This window comes from Thalassophryne amazonica, chromosome 14 (assembly GCF_902500255.1).
Source record: "Thalassophryne amazonica chromosome 14, fThaAma1.1, whole genome shotgun sequence".
NCBI lineage: Eukaryota > Metazoa > Chordata > Actinopteri > Batrachoidiformes > Batrachoididae > Thalassophryne > Thalassophryne amazonica.
The window spans coordinates 63,594,212-63,615,511 of NC_047116.1; the positions used below are offsets into that span (position 1 = coordinate 63,594,212).

The 21,300-nt window shown below is 46.7% G+C and overlaps 1 protein-coding gene across 1 annotated transcript in view; it reads left to right on the plus strand.

The window, feature by feature from the left end:
• lrp1bb (low density lipoprotein receptor-related protein 1Bb) overlaps positions 1–21,300 on the plus strand; it is a 1,555,752-nt gene that overhangs the window by 889,376 nt on the left and 645,076 nt on the right. Inside the window, exon 32 of the mRNA XM_034186395.1 lies at positions 4,098–4,247. Coding sequence (XP_034042286.1) covers positions 4,098–4,247 — 150 coding nt within the window. The remainder of the gene's footprint in view (positions 1–4,097; positions 4,248–21,300) is intronic.

A 21,300-nucleotide genomic window follows, 5' to 3' on the forward strand; every position in this document is an offset into this window, starting at 1 on the left:
TTTGCAATTGCCTTCTATCACCTTCAGTGTCAAGCAGTGTCTTTTTCTCTACTTCCCTCTGATCATTTATCTCCTCGCAGGTTTTAGTCTTGTCTTGGTTTTACCACCCTCTGTTGTCCTCTGTTGTTCTGCCTGGTTCCCTACACATCCTTTGTCTTTTGTCTTGATGTTACCTCCCTCTGTCATTAGTCTGTAATTGTCCCCACCTTGGTTTGCCAGCTGCTGCAACTGATTAGTTAGGCAATTTATAGTGATTCCAATTTGGCTTCAGTTACAGGTGAATTGTCTGTTTATGGTTGTCTGTCTCCATATGTTTACTCATGGTATGTTTGCACCTTTCAACCTGGATTGTGACTATTGAGTAGGTTTGCACCTTGGACTTGAACTCACTCTTTAAGAAAGAGGGATTTTCTGTGTTAACTCCTGTCATTGGGTTAACCCTTGAGAATACTTTAAGAAAATACTTTTGGTTAATCCTGGTTATCCTTGGTTAATCGTCACAGAAAGCCGTCTGAATCAACCGAATGATTTCCACCTGGCTGTCGCCCAGTTTCTGGCAAAATTTGATGCGGCGCTGCTCCAGTCGTTCTGTCTTTTTCCTTGGAATGAAAATCCGCCAAGCGCACGACGCACACCTCACACAAAGGCTACTTACCAGAAAATGATGCAATCGACAGGCGTGAAAAAGTTCACGCATGCGCACGAAGGTTCAAGGTTTGCTCATGCAAGCACACATGATTCAAATCCATCAGGTTTTTGAAAAGAATAAAAAGGTCAGTTACTTTTCTAACAGACCTCATATATATATATATATATATATATATATATATATATATATATATTAAAAGGGAGTTTTTCCTTCCCACTGTCACCAAGTGCTTGCTCATAGGGGGTCGTTTTGACCGTTGGGGTTTTTCTGTAATTATTGTTTGGCTTTTGCCTTACAATATAAAGCGCCTTGGGGCAACTGTTGTTGTGATTTGGTGCTATATAAATAAAATTGATTTGATTTGATATATATATATATATATATATATATATATATATATATATATATATATATATATATATATATATATATATATATATATATATATATATATATATATGTATGTACAAGGTCTATTAGAAAAGTATCCGACCTTATTATTTTTTTCAAAAACCATATGGATTTGAATCACGTGTGATTGCGTCAGCCAAGCTTGAACCTTCGTGCGCATGCTTGAGTTTTTTCATGCCTGTCGGTTGCGTCATTCACCTGTGAGCAGGCTTTGAGTGAGGAGTGGTCCACCCCTCTCGTCGTTTTTTTTTCATTGTTTAGGAATGGCTCAGAGACTGCCACTTTGCTTGATCAAAATTTTTTCAGAAACTGTGAGGGACATCAAAGTGGACACCATTCGAGAAATTCAGATGGTTTTTGGTGAAAATTTTATGGGCTTCAAAGAGATTACGGAGTGTTACTGTTGCTTTACGGACTGCCCAGAGCGATTGGTGGTGCGCCGCGCTCCGAAGGCGCCATCGACAGGCTGAGCGACTATTTCATTTCTAAGCTGATGGCTGTATGGATCCGTGACCATCGTGTGCAATTTCTCTGGTTATCACAAGAGCTGGACATCAACCATTTTCCGGCAGATTTCACTTTTAACAAGAGATTTTGTCATGGAAAGCCGAGCGGAGGCTTTGCGCGTCACGATGGATTTGCTACTGGAGCAAGACAAAACCACCTCCGTTTTGGTCTCACAGGACGGCTTTGAGATGGCGTTCAGACAGCTGTCGGTGGTTTTTCCATCGAGTGATTATCCGAGAAATTGTGGATGTGCCTGGACATGCCAGAACATGTCCTGTAAGGCTTCATCACAGCATTGCTTTGCACCATGCGGCACCGCCGCTACGCACGAAGCCTCCTCTTCTCTTTCCATGACAAAAACTCCTGTAACAGTGGAATGTGCCATTCATTTACAAACTGGACGCTGTGTTTTATCCGGGATGTCATCTGACTAGCACAGGAATTGTCAAAAGACGTGGACATCAGCACTTTTTCGGCACATTGAGACAGACGTGCGGAGGAATTCCGCGCGTCACGGCGGTGCCGCATGGCGCAAAGCAATGCCGTGATGAAGCCTCACAGGACATGTTCTGGCATGTCCAGGCACATCCTGTCGATGGTGGCTTCGGAGCGCGGCGCACCACCAGTCGCTCTGGGCCGTCCTTAAAGCGACAGTAACACTCCGTAATCTCTTTGAAGCCCATAAAATTTTCACCAAAACCTATCTGAATTTCTCAAATGGTGTCCACTTTGATGTCCCTCACAGTTTCAGAAAAAATTTTGATCAATCAAAGCGGCAGTCTCTGAGCCATTCCTAAACAATGAAAAAAACGACGAGAGGGGTGGACCACTCCTCACTCAAAGCCTGCTCACAGGCAAATGACGCAACCGACAGGCGTGAAAAAACTCACGCATGTGCACGAAGGTTCAAGCTTGGCTGATGCAATCACACGTGATTCAAATCCATATGGTTTTTGAAAAAAATAATAAGGTCGGATACTTTTCTAATAGACCTCGTATTTATATATATATATATGTGTGTGTGTGTGTGTGTGTGTGTGTGTGTGTGTGTGTGTGTGTGTGTGTGTGTGTGTGTGTGTGTGTGTGAACTTTAAAAATATTTGAGTTTAAGCATTGAAAATGATTAATTTCTAAATGTTTTGGCTTTGCCGCATTTTCCAGATTATCCGTAAATATGGGGATCTTTCTTCCAGTAAAGGCTTTGACTTCTAACAAAGGTTGTGAAGCTGAATTAGTTTGTAACCACACTTAATATATCTGATTTTGTAACATTACTAGCTGCTGTACTTAAGCAAATTGATGCTTAAAATTCATACACTCAACAAAAATATAAACGCAACACTTTTGGTTTTGCTCCCATTTTGTATGAGATGAACTCAAAGATCTAAAACTTTTTCCACATACACAATATCACCATTTCCCTCAAATATTGTTCACAAACCAGTCTAAATCTGTGATAGTGAGCACTTCTCCTTTGCTGAGATAATCCATCCCACCTCACAGGTGTGCCATATCAAGATGCTGATTAGACACCATGATTAGTGCACAGGTGTGCCTTAGACTGCCCACAATAAAAGGCCACTCTGAAAGGTGCAGTTTTGTTTTATTGGGGGGGATACCAGTCAGTATCTGGTGTGACCACCATTTGCCTTATGCAGTGCAACACATCTCCTTCGCATCATCCGTGAAGAGAACACCTCTCCAACGTGCCAAACGCCAGCGAATGTGAGCATTTGCCCACTCAGGTCGGTTACAACGACGAACTGGAGTCAGGTCGAGACCCCGATGAGGACGACGAGCATGCAGATGAGCTTCCCTGAGACGGTTTCTGACAGTTTGTGAAGAAATTCTTTGGTTATGCAAACCGAATGTTCCAGCAGCTGTCCGAGTGGCTGGTCTCAGACGATCTTGGAGGTGAACATGCTGGATGTGGAGGTCCTGGGCTGGTGTGGTTACACGTGGTCTGCGGTTGTGAGGCTGGTTGGATGTACTGCCAAATTCTCTGAAACGCCTTTGGAGATGGCTTATGGTAGAGAAATGAACATTCAATACACAAGCAACAGCTCTGGTTGACATTCCTGCTGTCAGCATGCCAATTGCACGCTCCCTCAAATCTTGCGACATCTGTGGCATTGTTCTGTGTGATAAAACTGGACCTTTCAGAGTGGCCTTTTATTGTGGGCAGTCTAAGGCACACCTGTGCACTAATCATGGTGTCTAATCAGCATCTTGATATGGCACACCTGTGAGGTGGGATGGATTATCTCAGCAAAGGAGAAGTGCTCACTATCACAGATTTAGACTGGTTTGTGAACAATATTTGAGGGAAATGGTGATATTGTGTATGTGGAAAAAGTTTTAGATCTTTGAGTTCATCTCATACAAAATGGGAGCAAAACCAAAAGTGTTGCGTTTATATTTTTGTTGAGTATATATATATATATATATATATTTTTTTTTTTTTTTTTTTTAAGTTTTAAAGTGAGCATTGACAATGTGTTAATCATGTCTTCACTCATCTCGCTCTCAGGTCTGTCAATTGACTACTCTGCCAGCAAGTTGTACTGGATAAGCTCGGCCAACGGCACTATCAACAGGTGCAATCTGGATGGCACAAGTCTGGAAGTACTGGAGACTCTAAAGAGGAACTTTTCCAAAGGCACAGCTCTTGCTGTGATGGGTGAGTGGAATTTGTCCACAAGTGCATCAGATTGCCATTGAGGATTAGTCACAGCATGTGCAGGGATTACATGTTTGACCAGTTAAGTAGCTGTAGAATAGAGCCATTAGCCAGTTCTTGGAACAGGTATACTTCAAACTGTGTGAAGGAGCTGCAGCATGAGATAATTAAAATACTAAGAAGCAGTGATTTATTTTTTTTTATTTTTTTTTGCCCTTTGCTAATGAAAACGGGAGGGGTGATGGTGGTGTGAGTTCATTTTCTGTTGATACTTGTTGTTGTTGCTGAATCTAATATATTACCTCATCCATCAACTTGTAATTTAACTCCAAATCTGACATCTATTACTTAAAATCAAATACCTGATTAACAACAAGGCCCTACTTAAATACAGTTGCTACGTCATACAAATTTCACTCCATTAAAGTAGGTCCCTTTGGCCTCTGCTTTGTTTCACTCAGGGTCACCACAGCAGATCCGAGGTGGATCAGTATGTTGATTTGGTATATTTTATGGCGTATGCCCTTCCTTGTGCAACTTCACATTTCATGGAGAATGGGCAAAGGTGACCTTGAACTGGGAACCTTCCGCTCTGGCAACAAATGTAGTTAATTGTTTTGCCATCACCCTTGCCATACAAATCTCACACAGACTGATGAACATCTGAGTTATGTAATTAATTGTCTTTAATGTTCTCAAAAGTAAAGTCATTTTTATTTATGAAGCACAGAGCCTCACAGTGAGAAGGTTGTGGGATTGCTTCCCACCTGGTCCTTTCTGTGTTGAGTTTATATGTTCTCCCCATGTTCACATGGGTTCCCTTTGGGTAGCTTCCACTTCCAGAGACATGCATGTTAGGTGAACTGGAAACTTTAAATTGCACGTAAGTGTGAATGCGTTGATCTGTTTATATGTGGCCCTGTGATAAACTAGCATCCTGTCCAGGGTATACCCTGCTTCATGCCCCATGACTGCTGGGATAGTCTGCAAGCCCCCATGCTCCTTAATTGGAGTAAGTGGAAATATAAAATGGATGATAAGTACTGCAGTATATAACTGTATGTGTTTACAGACTGGTCCAATATATAATTGGACAGTAACACATGTTGTTTTGTGAATTTGCCTATGTACACTACTACAATGGAAATGAAATAATATCCTGATGTGCTTGAAGTGTAGGCTTTCAGCTTAAATCAGTGGGTTTAACAAAACAAAATGCTGAGACTCTGATTCATGCATATGTGTTTTCTAGAATTAGTTGCTGCAATGTACTATTCTCTGGCTTACTCAAAATTGCACAAGAACTCTGCAAGAGATTCAGAATTTGGCTGCTTGAGTTTTGACTCGATTTCAGAAATTCAGTGATATTCCTCTGTTGTTGGTCTCCTTTCACAGTTCTTCCTGTTAATACAAGAATAGATTTGAAAGTTTTGCTGTGACAAAAAGAATATATGAATGGTTGTACACATCTTACCTTGCCTGGTTGAGTCTCATGTGCTGGCACTAGCTCTTCAGTCGGTGGGTGCTGTCTTGTTATATGTTCCTCAGGTAAAGGAAAAAGCCAGTAGGTGGTAGAGCATTTGTCTGTTGTGCCCCAGTGTTACAGAATAGTCTACCTGCTGAAACTAGACAGTCACATTCAAATGGAGTGTTTAGGTTTAGATTTAAAAAAGTATTTTTCTCTTAATTATAATTAACCAGTGTTGGGGTCATTACTCACAAAAAGTAAATGGTAAATGGACTGCATTTATATAGCTCTTTTACATCTGTATCAGACGCTCAAAGCGCTTTACAATAATGCCTCACATTCACCCCGATGTCAGGGTGCTGCCATACAAGGCACTCACTACACACCGGGAGCAATAGGGGATTAAAGGCCTTGCCCAAGGGCCCTTAGTGATTTTTCAGTCAGGCGGGGATTTGAATCCATGATCTTCTCACAGATTACTCACTACTTAAAAAAAAATATTGCTTCTTCACTGTCTGTGGAAAGTAAATAGTTACATTACTCTGTACATTTGCATTACTCAGAAACAGCACATAGCCAAACTCCATGCATGTGCACTGCAAACATATTGCCAGGACTCAAGGATTCATGGCACAGAATGTGGGAGGGCACAAAATGCAGACTCATGGCCAAGGTGTTGTAAGTTGAAAATAATCTTTATTGTTTTCACAAGTAGGGGTACGGTACACAGGAAGGCAGGCAGCAAAACAGAGGTACAGATAAGCGCTAAGCAAAAAGGTGGTCGAGAGACAGGCTGGGTTCAAAATCACTGTGAGATACTGTATCATAGGCTGAGGCAAAAAAAAAAAGTTCCGGTAAACAAAGCAAGGTCAAAACACTAAGAGGCAAAATCAGACAAAGGCAAAAGGCTGGAAAGTGGATACTGGGATCGTGGCGAACTGGTGGGGGAGTGGAGAAAGTGAAGTGCTTAAATACACAGGTGGGGTAATTAGGTTAACAAGGTGCATGTGTGGAAGAATGCTCGAGAAGGGAGGTATGGTCAGGTGAATCCAAGAGAAGGGAAGAGATGCAAAAGAGTGAGGGAGTGATTCAGGCAGACTATGACAAAGATGAAACATGCAAGTGCAAGAGTGTAAGTGAACACAGGGGGGAAACAGAAACAAAGAGAGACAGGTGCAAGAGTGTACGTGAAAGAAGTAGAAATGGTGACCAAAATCAATGACTTTAAAGGGAACAAGCTAAACACATGGCTAAAGTCTAAAAGATAATAAACATCGCAAAGAACCTACAGATAAACAGCTGAACTGTAAAACAGAAAACAAAACACAAGATAACTGTATTAGCAAAGTGTAGAACAAAAGAGGACTGAAACAAATAAAGACTAGATTATTAGAATCAGTAGAGAAAACCAGAAAGCATAACCCAATGGAAATAACAATAACTGGACAAAAACCATGACTGAATAAACCACATCAGAATCAGAATCAGAAGAAGTTTATTGCTATTGCCAATGAACAGGATTCACAGACTAGGAATTTGCTTCGATATAATGGTGCAACATTAAACAGAGAGCAATATAAAATGCTAAGATAAAATATACAATATGTGCCAAAATAAGACAAAATATAAGATAAAAAATGACATGAAATATGAAAGGCTGTGTGCAACAGAAAAACAGAAAGAAAGAGAAACAGAAAAAAAACAGTGTAGTGGGAGGAGTGCAATTAAAACCAAAGTACATTGTCTAAAGTGACCCGTGATAAAATGATAAAGTGACAGAGTTAAGGTTAAGGTGACTGAGTTATGAGGAGTTCATGAGTCTAACAGCAGAGGGGAAGAAACTGTTCTTATGGCGGGAGGTTCTGGTCCAGATGGACCATAGCCTCCTGCCCGAGGGGAGTGGTTTGAATAGACTGTGTGCAGGGTGAGAAGGGTCAGCTGTGATCCAACCTGCTCAGCCCAGAGTCCTGGAGATGTGCAGGTCGTGGAGAGATGGAAGGCTACAGCCGATCACCTTCTCAGCAGAGGCCACAATGCGCTGCAGTCTGTGTCTGTCCCTGGCTGTGGCCCCGGCGTACCACACCGTGATGGAGGAGCAGAGGATGGACTCGATGATGGCCGTGTAGAACTGCACCATCAGCTGGACAGGCAGCTCCACCTCCCTCCTGTAGGCAGACTCATCCCCATCCGAAATGAGTCCGATGAGGGTGGTGTCGTCCGCAAACTTGATGAGCTTTACGGAGTTGTGGCTGGAGGTGCAGCAGTTAGTGTACAGGGAGAAGAGCAGAGGGGAAAGGACACAGCCCTGTGGAGATCCTGTGCTGAGAGCCCGAGTGTTCGAGACGTTCTTTCCCAGCCTCACATGCTGACTCCGGTCCATCAGGAAGTCTGTGGCAGTCGGGCACGTGGAGCAGAGAAAGCTTGTCCTGGAGCAAAGCCGGAAGGATGGTGTTGAATGCAGAGCTGAAGTCCACAAACAGGATCCTAGCGTAGGTTCCTGGGGAGTCCAGGTGCTGCAGGATGAAGTGCAGGGCCAGGTTTATGGTGTCGTCTACAGACCTGTTGGCTCTGTAGGCAAACTGCAGGGGGTCCAGGAGGGGGTCGGTGATGGACTTCAGGTGGAATAAAACCAGGCGTTCGAAGGTCTTCATGACTACAGACGTGAGAGCCACAGGCCTGTAGTCATTAAGTCCAGTGATGCATGGTTTCTTGGGGACTGGAACTATAATAGAGGACTTGAAGCAGACTGGAACATGGCATGACTCCAGGGAGGTGTTGAAGATCCCCGTGAAGACTGGGGCCAGCTCATCAGCACAGTGTCTCAGGGTGGCAGGAGAGACACAGTCTGGGCCCGGGGCCTTACATGGATTCAGCCTTTTGAAGTGTCTTCTCACGTCCTCCTCTTGGACGGAGAGGGCAACGGGGAGAGGGGGGAGGTCCATGGTGTTTGAATATCCAGTTGTGTGGGGGGTGGGGAGATGTGAGTCCTTGTCTTCAAAGCGTGAATAGAAGATGTTCAGGTCATTGGCCAGCTTCAGATCGTCAATAGAACGAGGTGCTTTGGGCTTGTAGTTGGTGATCTCTTTCAACCCCCTCCACACAGAGGACGAGTCGTTGGCATAGAACCTTTGCTGCAGACGTGAACTGTACATGGATTTAGCCTTTGCCACCTCCTTGCTAAATCTGTACTTTGCACCTCTATAGCTGTCTCTGTCTCCTTCTCTGAAAGCCACCTCTTTCTGCTGATGGAGCTGCCGGAGTTTAGGTGTGAACCAGGGCTTGTCATTGTTATATCTCACCCTGGTGCACTGTGGGATGATGCTGTCTTCACAGAAATGAATATATGACGTCACAGTGTCCATGTAGTCATCTAGACAGTCTGTTGAAGCCTCAAACATATCCCAATCCGTAGTGCCCAAGCACGCACGTAGCTCCTCCACAGCTTCATTGCTCCACACTTTAGATGTCCTCACAACAGGTTTAGAGAGTTTTAGTCTCTGTCTGTATGCGGGGATCAAGTGGACCATCACGTGATCTGAGAGTCCCAAAGCTGCACGGGCCACCGCTCGGTACGCACCACTCACTGTCGTGTAACAATGATCTAACGTGCTCCCTTCTCTGGTCGGGCATTTAACAAACTGTTTGCATTTTGGTAATTCCTGACTGAGATTCCCTTTGTTAAAATCACAGAGAATTATAACAAGGGAGTCCGGAAAGTCTCTCTCCACGCTCATAATCTGATCCGCGAGCGCGCGCTCGGCCTCGTGCACGTCCGCGCTCGGTGGAATATACACAGAGCAAAGTATGAAAGAGTTAAACTCACGTGGAGAGTAGAACGGTCTGCAGTTTATGAGGAGATATTCCAGAGAGGGACAGCAGTGTTGGGAGATCACAGTCACATCGGAGCACCAGGCGTTGTTGATATAGAAGCAGAGTCCTCCCCCTCTAGTTTTTCCACCAGAGAGTGCTCGGTCTCTGTCTGCGCAGAGGAGTTGGAATCCCTCTAGTTGGAGCGCGCAGTCCGGTGTCTGTGCATTTAACCACGTCTCCGTGAAGCACAGTACACAAGATGAGGAGAAATCTCTATTCTTCTTCATCAGCAGTGCCAGCTCATCCATCTTGTTGTGGAGTGAGCGGACGTTGGAGAGAAATATCCCAGGTAGGGACGTGCGCGTGCCCCTTCGTCTGAGGCGCACGAGAGCTCCAGCTCGTTTTCCTCTACGCCGGCGTCTCACTCTTTTGGCCAAAAAGTGAACCAGTTCAGCTGCATGACTAAAATATGAAAAACAGAAAATACAAAATAAAGACAAAACAAAACCAGAGACTACAGAATACAGAACAGAAAATAAATGATGAGAACTCAGAACAAAACTAATGACTAGTAAGTTGTACTGTGGAAAGGGGAAATAAGAGAAGTGACCCCACCTTGGGGCTGAAACACCCCAAAGTGGCCGACCCCAGAGGCCAACTGAACCACCCAAAAAACATGGCGGATGGAGATACAAAGCCGCCAACAATGGGCGGGACAGAGGAGGCCAACAGGTGGCCACAATCACACTGAAGGGCTACATTAAAGGGCCCCCACACCAGAGGCCAAAAGGGTAAAAACAGAAACAAAAACTCCGCCCACTCCATGGACAAAACCACAACCGGTGGATCGACCAAGAGGAGGACCAACACCAGTCTCAGGAGAGTGACCATGAAAACCAACGGCTGCTAACTCACTGAGGAATCAGCAGGGATGGTGTCCGGGCTCCCCATCCGGGACACGGGGAGGACTGGCGTCAAACCCAGGACCAAAATATCAGACACATGACATACCTCATCGGGAACTGACCGTCGGGGACTGATGTGGGGGAAAGAACACCAAAGTAACAAAATAACAAAAAAAATGTGAGCTTGTCTAATTAAGGGGTACAAAAAAATGGGGAAGCGAAAGAAACAACAAACCAACCAAAAACAACCCGGGTAGACCAATTAAACCACCCCGTGGAGGATGAAGTGGCAAGGGACATAGGAGATATGAGCCAAGCAAAATGAGAGCAAAACACATGAGGAACCCAACATAAAAATCTCGCCCAGAAGTAATCGAAAACCAAGAAATCAACAAAAGAACTGTGAAGAATGAAAACAGAGGAAAGGCATGGGGGACACACCAACATAACAAAAGGGTATAAAAAGTGAAGAAGCTGACCAGAAAAAAAAAAAAAAAAACTGTTACCAGGGCAACAACAGGGAAACAGACTAACAAATGAGCAACAGGGGGCACTAAACTGAGAAAGGATTAGGTAAAAACACACTCCATAATAGGGGGCAAATGAAAACAGACAAACCACAGGAAAAGATGAAAAAAAGACAAAAATAAAAACTGTATTTGGTCTTGGTGCCTAACCAATGTAGTAACCAAAACAAAATACCATGAAGACTCTGGGAAACCAAAACACTTAAATGAGACCCAAACCACAGTAGGCAAATAATGAAAAAGAAGAACAAACCAACAGTAAGTACTTGAAGAATGACAAAAAAATGGGCAACTTAGACCAGGGACTGAGGAAGGAACCATCTTGCGAGGAAATGACTGGTGTCACATTCAGTTTGAACATATCCAACCCCCCCCCCCCCCACCCCACCCCCCACACACACACACAAAAACATGAAAAACACAGCAAAAAAGCAAAACAAAGGATGATAACTGATGTAATGTGATGACTCAATGAAAATGGAACCAGACATTGATTTAGGAAACCAGACTGCATGTCCAATGAAAATAGCAGAAACAAACACAACCAGCAGAGCAGTCCAAAGAAATAAAAAGAAGAAAAACTCACAGTCATGAAGGCAGTGGGTCAGTCAGTGGGTCATTTCGGTGGTGCCACAGTAGGACGGAGAAGACGTGATGGTCCTGTATTAATGTTCTGATGTGAATTCTCCTCTGAGGCACTTGCTGGAGACGAGTTTGGTCCCATGCGCACAGCTGGATCAGAGGCTGTGCATGGAGCGGTACACACCACAGGTGCTTTGAATGGCGAGGCTGCTGGCGGGGGTGCTGGAATTACCTCTGTTGGTGCCATGGTCTGTGGAGAGGCGGGCGGCTTTAGCAGATGCTGTATTTGGTTAGACTCTTTCTCTCCGATTGTTCTGTCTGAGTTATTTTCATTAGTTACTTCATCCAAACCATCAACATGTTTATTAGACCCCATTCCTACCAGGCTGCTCAAGGAAGCCCTACCATTATTTAATGCTTTGATCTTAAATATGATCAATCTATCTTTGTTAGTTGGCTATGTACCACAGGCTTTTAAGGTGGCAGTAATTAAACCATTACTTAAAAAGCCATCTCTTGACCCAGCTATCTTAGCTAATTATAGGCCAATCTCCAACCTTCCTTTTCTCTCAAAAATTCTTGAAAGGGTAGTTGTAAAACAGCTAACTGATCATCTGCAGAGGAATGGTCTATTTGAAGAGTTTCAGTCAGGTTTTAGAATTCATCATAGTACAGAAACAGCATTAGTGAAGGTTACAAATGATCTTCTTATGGCCTCGGACAGTGGACTCATCTCTGTGCTTGTTCTGTTAGACCTCAGTGCTGCTTTTGATACTGTTGACCATAAAATTTTATTACAGAGATTAGAGCATGCCATAGGTATTAAAGGCACTGCGCTGCAGTGGTTTGAATCATATTTGTCTAATAGATTACAATTTGTTCATGTAAATGGGGAATCTTCTTCACAGACTAAAGTTAATTATGGAGTTCCTCAAGGTTCTGTGCTAGGACCAATTTTATTCACTTTATACATGCTTCCCTTAGGCAGCATTATTAGACGGTATTGCTTAAATTTTCATTGTTACGCAGATGATACCCAGCTTTATCTATCCATGAAGCCAGAGGACACACACCAATTAGCTAAACTGCAGGATTGTCTTACAGACATAAAGACATGGATGACCTCTAATTTCCTGCTTTTAAACTCAGATAAAACTGAAGTTATTGTACTTGGCCCCACAAATCTTAGAAACATGGTGTCTAACCAGATCCTTACTCTGGATGGCATTACCCTGACCTCTAGTAATACTGTGAGAAATCTTGGAGTCATTTTTGATCAGGATATGTCATTCAAAGCGCATATTAAACAAATATGTAGGACTGCTTTTTTGCATTTACGCAATATCTCTAAAATCAGAAAGGTCTTGTCTCAGAGTGATGCTGAAAAACTAATTCATGCATTTATTTCCTCTAGGCTGGACTATTGTAATTCATTATTATCAGGTTGTCCTAAAAGTTCCCTAAAAAGCCTTCAGTTAATTCAAAATGCTGCAGCTAGAGTACTGACGGGGACTAGAAGGAGAGAGCATATCTCACCCATATTGGCCTCTCTTCATTGGCTTCCTGTTAATTCTAGAATAGAATTTAAAATTCTTCTTCTTACTTATAAGGTTTTGAATAATCAGGTCCCATCTTATCTTAGGGACCTCGTAGTACCATATCACCCCAATAGAGCGCTTCGCTCTCAGACTGCAGGCTTACTTGTAGTTCCTAGGGTTTGTAAGAGTAGAATGGGAGGCAGAGCCTTCAGCTTTCAGGCTCCTCTCCTGTGGAACCAGCTCCCAATTCAGATCAGGGAGACAGACACCCTCTCTACTTTTAAGATTAGGCTTAAAACTTTCCTTTTTGCTAAAGCTTATAGTTAGGGCTGGATCAGGTGACCCTGAACCATCCCTTAGTTATGCTGCTATAGACGTAGACTGCTGGGGGGTTCCCATGATGCACTGTTTCTTTCTCTTTTTGCTCTGTATGCACCACTCTGCATTTAATCATTAGTGATCGATCTCTGCTCCCCTCCACAGCATGTCTTTTTCCTGGTTCTCTCCCTCAGCCCCAACCAGTCCCAGCAGAAGACTGCCCCTCCCTGAGCCTGGTTCTGCTGGAGGTTTCTTCCTGTTAAAAGGGAGTTTTTCCTTCCCACTGTAGCCAAGTGCTTGCTCACAGGGGGTCGTTTTGACCGTTGGGGTTTTACATAATTATTGTATGGCCTTGCCTTACAATATAAAGCGCCTTGGGGCAACTGTTTGTTGTGATTTGGCGCTATATAAAAAAATTGATTGATTGATTGATGCTGTCTGTGGTGAAGCGTGCACCAGGATGGCTTCATTCGACGCTGGGGACTCCTATAAAGCTGTGCGTGTTGTGATCAATGCAATCCGTGCTGCTGTGATCCATGGCGACATGTGCACCGTGATGTCTTCAGCAGGTGGGGCTGTAGAATCCTGTCACATGTGCGCTGGGGCCGTCATGTTTGACGCTGTGGGCAGCTGTGTAGTCATGCATGACGTGTTTGTTGTGACTGATGTAGCTGGAGTCCGTGGCTGCATGTGCATCCCAATGGCATCGGCTGGTGGTGCTGCAGTGAGCACCATTGAGACGTGCCGAGGCACTGGAACTGGAGCTTCCCGGAGCCGACACGCCGGTGAAGGCGGAGCAGGTGATGTCAGCTGTAGTGGGGACATTTCGCTTCCTGATGGCCCTGCATAAACAGGGAAGTCAGGCAACATGACAGCTTCCACAGGAGGAGTGGTTGCAGGTGCCATTGACCGTAACTGAGGTACACGTAGCTTCCGTGGAGCCAGTGTGGGTGCTGCCAGTGCTGGTGCCATGTAAGGTCATGGCACTGGTGCTGTCAAAAAGATTTTCAAGTCAAATATCAATTTTGATTCTAAATCTATTCAGTACATAGCGCTGGTAATTTCAGGATCTACTAAGAAAGGTGCTGTGGCAAAGTATGGCATGAAAATAAATTATGTCTGTGATTATGTAGTTTTATATTTGAAAAAGGCATTGTAAACAAGATATATCCATCCATCCATCCATCCATTTTCTTCCGCTTTATCTGGAGTCGGGTCGCGGGGGCAGCTCAAGCAAAGCCGCCCAGACCTCCTGATCCACACACACCTCCCCCAGCTCCTCCGGGGGAACCCCAAGGCGTTCCCAAGCCAGCCGAGTGATGTAGTCCCTCCAGCGTGTCCTGGGTCTTCCCCGGGGCCTCCTCCCAATGGGACGTGCCCGGAACACCTCTCCAGCGAGGCGTCCAGGGGGCATCCGGTAAAGATGCCCGAACCACCTCAACTGACTCCTTTCGATGTGAAGGAGTAGTGACTCGACTCCGAGCTCCTCCCGAGTAACCGAGCTCCTCACCCTATCTCTAAGGGAGCGCCCAGCCACCCTGCGGAGGAAACTCATCTTAGCCGCTTGTACTCGCGATCTCGTTCTTTTGGTCATGAGCCAAATCTCATGACCATAGGTGAGGATCGGACTGTAGATCAATCGGTAATTCAAGAGCTTTGCCCCCCTACTCAGCTCTCTCTTCACCACGACGGTCCGATACAGCGACCGCATCACTGCAGATGTTGCACCGATCCGTCTATCGATCTCACGCTCCATCCGTCCCTCACTCGTGAACAAGACCCCGAGATACTTAAACTCCTCCACTTGAGGCAAGGACACTCCACCGACCTGAAGAGGGCAAAGCACCTTTTTCCGGTCGAGAACCATGGCCTCGGATTTGGAGGTGCTGATTTTCATCCCGGACACTTCACACTCGGCTGCAAACTGCCCCAGTGCACACTGAAGGTCCTGATTTGACGAAGCCAACAGAACCACATCATCTGCAAACAGCAGAGATGATATTCTGTGGTTCCCAAACCAGACCTCTTCTACACCCTGGCTGCTCCTAGAAATTCTGTCCATAAAAATAATGAACAGAACCGGTGACAAAGGGCAGCCCTGTCGGAGGCCAACATGCACTGGAAACAGGTTTGACTTACTACCGGCAATGCGAACCAAGCTCCTGCTGCGGTCGTACAGGGACCGGATAGCCCTTAGCAAAGGACCCCAGACCCCGTACTCCCAGAGCACCCCCCACAGGGTGCCCCGAGGGACACCGTCGAATGCCTTCTCAAGATCCACAAAACACGTGGACTGGTTGGGTGAACTCCCATGAACCCTTGAGCACCCAATGGAGTGTGTAGTGCTGGTCCAATGTGCCGCAACCAGGACGAAACCACACTGCTCCTCCTGAATCCAAGGTTCGACCAGTGGTCGAATTCTCCTCTCCAGTACTCTGGAATAGTCCTTACCGGGGAGGCTGAGGAGTGTGATCCCCCTATAGTTGGAACACACCCTCCGGTCCCCCATCTTAAACAGAGGGATCACCACCACGGTCTGCCAATCCAGAGGCACTGTCCCCGATCGCCATGTTGCAGAGGCGTGTCAGCCAAGACAGTCCCACAACATCCAGACACTTAAGGTACTCAGGATGGATTTCATCCACCCCAGGAGCCTTGCCACTGAGGAGCTTTCTAACCACCTCGGTGACTTTTGCCTGGGTAATGGATGAGTCCGCCTCTGAGTCCCCAGTCTCTGCTTCCTCTTCGGAAGACGTGATGATGGGATTGAGGAGATTGTCGAAGTATTCCTTCCACTGCCTGACAACATCCCCAGTCAGGGTCAACAGCTCCCCACCCGCACCGTAAACAGTGCTGGTGGAGAGCTGCCTCCGCCTCCCGAGATGTCTGACGGTTTGCCAGAATCTCTTTGAGGCTGACCAATAGTCCTTCTCCATGGCCTCCCCGAACTCCTCCCAGACCCGAGTTTTTGCCTCTGCGACCACACTGGCTGCGGCATGCTTGGCCTGCCAGTACCTGTCAGCTGCCTCCGGGGTCCCACCTACCAACAAAGATAAGTAGGACTCCTTCTTCAGCTTGACGGCATCCCTTACTTCCGGCATCCACCACCGGTTTCGGGGATTGCCGCTGCAACAGGCACCAGAGACCTTGCGACCACAGCTACGAGCGGCCTCATCGACAATGGAGGTGGAGAACATGGTCCACTCGGACTCCATGTCTCCAGCCTCCCCCTGGGAGAAGCTCTCCCGGAGGTGGGAGTTAAAGACCTCGCTGACAGAGGGTTCCACCAGTCATTCCCAGCCCGACCCTCACGATACGTTTGGGCCTGCCAGGTCTGACCGGCTTCCTCCCCTCCCAGCGGATCCAACTCACCACCAGGTGGTGATCGGTCGACAGCTCTGCCCCTCTCTTCACTAGAGTGTCTGAGACACGTGGCCGAAGGTCAGATGATACGACTACAAAGTAGATCATCGACCTCCGGCTCAGGGTGTCTTGGTGCCACGTGCACTTATGGACACTCTTGTGCTTGAACATGGTGTTTGTGATGGACAAACTGTGACTAGCACAGAAGTCCAACAACTGAACACCACTCGGGTTCAGATCGGGGAGGTCGTGCTTCCCAATCAACCCCCTCCAGGTCTCACTGTCGCCACCCATGTGGGCATTGAAATCCCCCAGGAGAACAATGGAGTCCCCAGTCGGAGCGCTATCTAGTGCCCCTCCCAGGGACTCCAAGAAGGTCGGGTACTCTTCACTGCCGCTCGGCCCATAGGCCGAGAGAACGGTGAGAGACCTGTCCCCGACCCAAAGGCGTAGGGACGCGACCCTCTCGTTCACTGGAGTGAACTCCAACACATGGTGACTGAGCTGGGGAGCAATAAGCAATGCGACCCCAGCTCTCCCCCTCTCCCCGTAGGCAACGCCAGAAAAATGAAGCGTCCAGCCCCTCTCCAGGAGTTGGGTACCAGAGCCCAAGCTGTGCGTGGAGGTGAGCCCGACTATCTCTAGTCGGTATCTCTCAACCTCCCGCACAAGCTCAGGCTCCTTCCCCCCCAGCGAGGTGACATTCCACGTCCCAACAGCCAGGGGCTCTGAGCATGGACCGGGCCGCCGGGCCACCCGCCCTCGACCGCCACCCAATCCTCTCTGCACCCGACCCCCCATGGTCCCCTCTCCACCTATAAACAAGATACAATCTATGTCTAAAGATGTTTGTTTCCACAACACTGTAGGGGCATGGGTCTTTTGAAATGAAAGAGGTGTTGGATCTAGATATTGTTTTTGCACACTGCGTTATTGCCTGGAAGTTTCTTAAAGTGATGCAGTGTGCACTGGTCAGCTGTTGGTGTTGCCGCTACAGATGTTTGACTTTTTTCATCTTGGGGTGACGACTTGCTAAATATGCCTAAGGATTTGTTATGTTTCTGAAATGCTTGATCTTCATTTTGTGCAACTTACATATTGAATTGGTCATATGATGCTCCTGCTTACCCAGAATACTATGGAATCCAAAGTGTGTCAAAATGCTTGCTTTTAGCATTGCTAGAGGGGTGGGCCTGTCACAATAACAAATTTTGATGGCAGATACATTGTCTCAGAAAACATCACGATAAACGATTATACATGACAATATCAATGTTTTTTAAAGACCATTTTATGCCATTGATATAATGATAATATTTCCTTAAAATGCAAGTATATCTAGTCTAAGAACAAAAGAGTTTTAATTCCCTCAGATATTCAATATTGGAACTGAAATGTGAAAAAAAAATCCTGAATCAATGATTCATATTTCATCAGGGAGTGTATAAGCTAATGGGCCATTTTCTGCACATCTTCTCAGATATCAGTGGGCCTATGTGAAGCAGAATAAAATAAAATGAAATAAATAATACAAGATTTGTAATGTTTATTTTTAATCTATTGTAAGAGCCACAACCTGAGCAAATTTAAATGAAATATGATGCAAACTTCATATTTCATTATTTTGTGTTATTTTTCAAGTCATTTGATATTATATATTAGTCATAAATAATATTTAAAATGGTTAAAAAACACCCTGATATTGGATGGATATAGCATTTACTGCTATGTTCAAAATTTTACAAAGCATAAGTAGCCTTAATGTGTGAGCTTGCAGACAGCTGTGTCAGACACTAGAGGTGGGCGATACCGGGAATTTTGATATTGCTCCGATACCAAGTAAATACAGGCCCAGTATTGCCGATATCAATACCGATACCGATACTTTTTCATATTTAAGCTTCATAGAACCAAAGGATCCAAAAGACCTAGGATAGAATTTTGCCATACATTGTACATGACAACAAAATACTTTATTATCACAATCAACATTTTTGTTTAAAAAAAATATCACTCAACACAACTTAAAATCTCCTGAGGTAGAGGGCTGACAAACCACAATACAACAAAATTAACACACCACAACAAATACTGTAAACAGTTGCAAGCCAGGCTGAGCCTACCTGCATGGCTGTTGGCTGGCACCGCTGAGCCATGTGACAGCGCAACAACAAAAGACCAGAGGGGGGAGGGTGTGCTGCTCTGTGTTGTGTGACACAGCGCAACACTGCTCTTACAGACAGAGAATAGACTTTGATGAATCTGCGTGCGCAGCAGTCAGTGCATGCGGGAAAGAATAAAAAAGCTTGAGTATCTGTTGTGAAAGTGTAGGAACACGGACCCACAACAGGGGGCGCAAATGAACGGACAATGGAGAAGGTAAATAACAAGGTTTTACTGTTGTGGAACGTGCACAACCAATACAACAATTGACAATTTGGGGTTAAACCGAATTCCACTGGTGTCGTGCCTGGCCACGCCCTTCGCCTCGTTCCCGACGGCGTTCTTCTAGCCGGTTGTCGAGTCGTATGACTAGATCGATGAGCCCATCTAAGTCCCGCGGTTCGTCCTTTGCCACCAGGTGCTCTTTTAGGACCAGTGACAGTCCGTTTACAAAGGCGGCGCGGAGGGCAGTGCTATTCCAGCCGGATCTCGCCGCCGCGATGCGGAAGGCGACTGCATAGGCAGCTGCGCTCCGACGCCCCTGTCTCATTGACAGTAGCACGGTTGAAGCGGTCTCTCCTCTATTGGGGTGATCGAACACCGTTCTGAGCTCCCGCACAAACCCATCGTATGTATGAAGGAGCCGTGAGTTCTGCTCCCAGAGCGCTGTAGCCCAAGCGCGTGCCTCCCCACGAAGCAGGTTTATTACATAAGCTACTTTGCTAGCGTCAGTCGCGTACATCACGGGACGCTGTGCGAAGACGAGCGAACACTGCATCAAAAATCCGCGCACGTCTCCACACAGCCTCCGTACGGTTCTGGAGGGCTTATGTATGCTTCTGGGGACGGAGGGAGGGGCCGTTGAACGACCAGTGGAACGTCACTATCACGCGCAGGATCCACGGGAGGGAGAGCTGCAGCGGCGCCCGAAGGGCGCGCTTCCACTTGTGCGGCGAGAGCCTCCACCCTGCGGTTTAGGAGAACATTCTGCTCGGTCATTAAATCCATCCGAGTGGTGAAAGCGGTGAGGATCCGCTGCAACTCACCGATTACCCCTCCCGAAGACGCCGACGCGCCCTGTTCTTCCATTGGCCGTTCAACAGCCGGTTGACGCCCCTCGGGATCCATGACGCTGGCCGAGATATCCTGTTGTGAAAGTGTAGGAACACGGACCCACAACAGGGGGCGCAAATGAACGGACAATGGAGAAGGTAAATAACAAGGTTTTACTGTTGTGGAACGTGCACAACCAATACAACAATTGACCATTTGGGGTTAAACCGAATTCCACTGGTGTCGTGTGGGCAGGCTCGAAGGTAGGAGACGTCCGTCCAAGTCGAACCGGAACCACCCAGATTTCCTCTGCCACCGAACCCTGGAAGTACTGGAACCGCCAAGTCCCGAATTCCCAGGTGGCCACTGCCTCCGCTCGTCGGATCCGGTACTGCTGGCAAGAGAACAAACACACAGGTATGGATGCGGCTGCACCCAGTAACACAGAGAGGGGAGAAGCCGTCTCCACCTCACGTCACAATACTGCAGGAAGGTGTGTACTTATCGTTGAGTAGACAGCTGTCCTGCAATGCTCAGAAAGGCAATATAATATAGCAGAGAATTGTTACCTCTATCTTAAGGCGATATCTCGGCACTGAGGTGGAGACGCCGTCCTGGTGATATACCTCCGTGCTGAGTGGAGTCAGCTGTGTCCACTGATGGGTGACAGCTGTCACCCTGGCTGCTCTCGTAAGGCGGCAGCGCCCTCTGGTGCCTGGAGCCTGCACTCCAGGCAGGGCGCCCTCTGGTGGTGGTGGGCCAGCAGTACCTCCTCTACAGTGGCCCACACAACAGGACCCCCCCCCTCAACGGGCGCCTCCTGGCGCACGACCGGGCTTGTCCGGATGGCGACGGTAGAAGTCGGCCAGGAGGGCCGGGTCCAGGATGAAGCCCTTCTTCACCCAGGAGCGTTCTTCGGGGCCGTACCCCTCCCAGTCCACCAGGTACTGAAAACCCCGGCCCATTCGACGGACGTCGAGGAGCCGGCGCACGGTCCAAGCCGGTTCCCCGTCGATGATCCGGGCAGGAGGTGGTGCCGGATCCGGGGTGCAGAGGGGTGAGGTGTGATGGGGTTTTATCCGGGAGACATGAAACACTGGATGAATCCGCAGCGAGGCCGGAAGCCGGAGCCTCACTGCGGCGGGATTGATGACTTTGAGAATTTTGAAGGGACCGATGTATCGTTCTTGGAGCTTTGGGGAGTCCACTTGAAGGGGAATGTCCTTGGTGGACAACCACACATCCTGCCCAGGACGATACTTGGGGGCCGGGGCCCGCCGCTGGTCTGCATGTTTCTTCGCCCTCATCCGGGCCTTCAATAAAGCA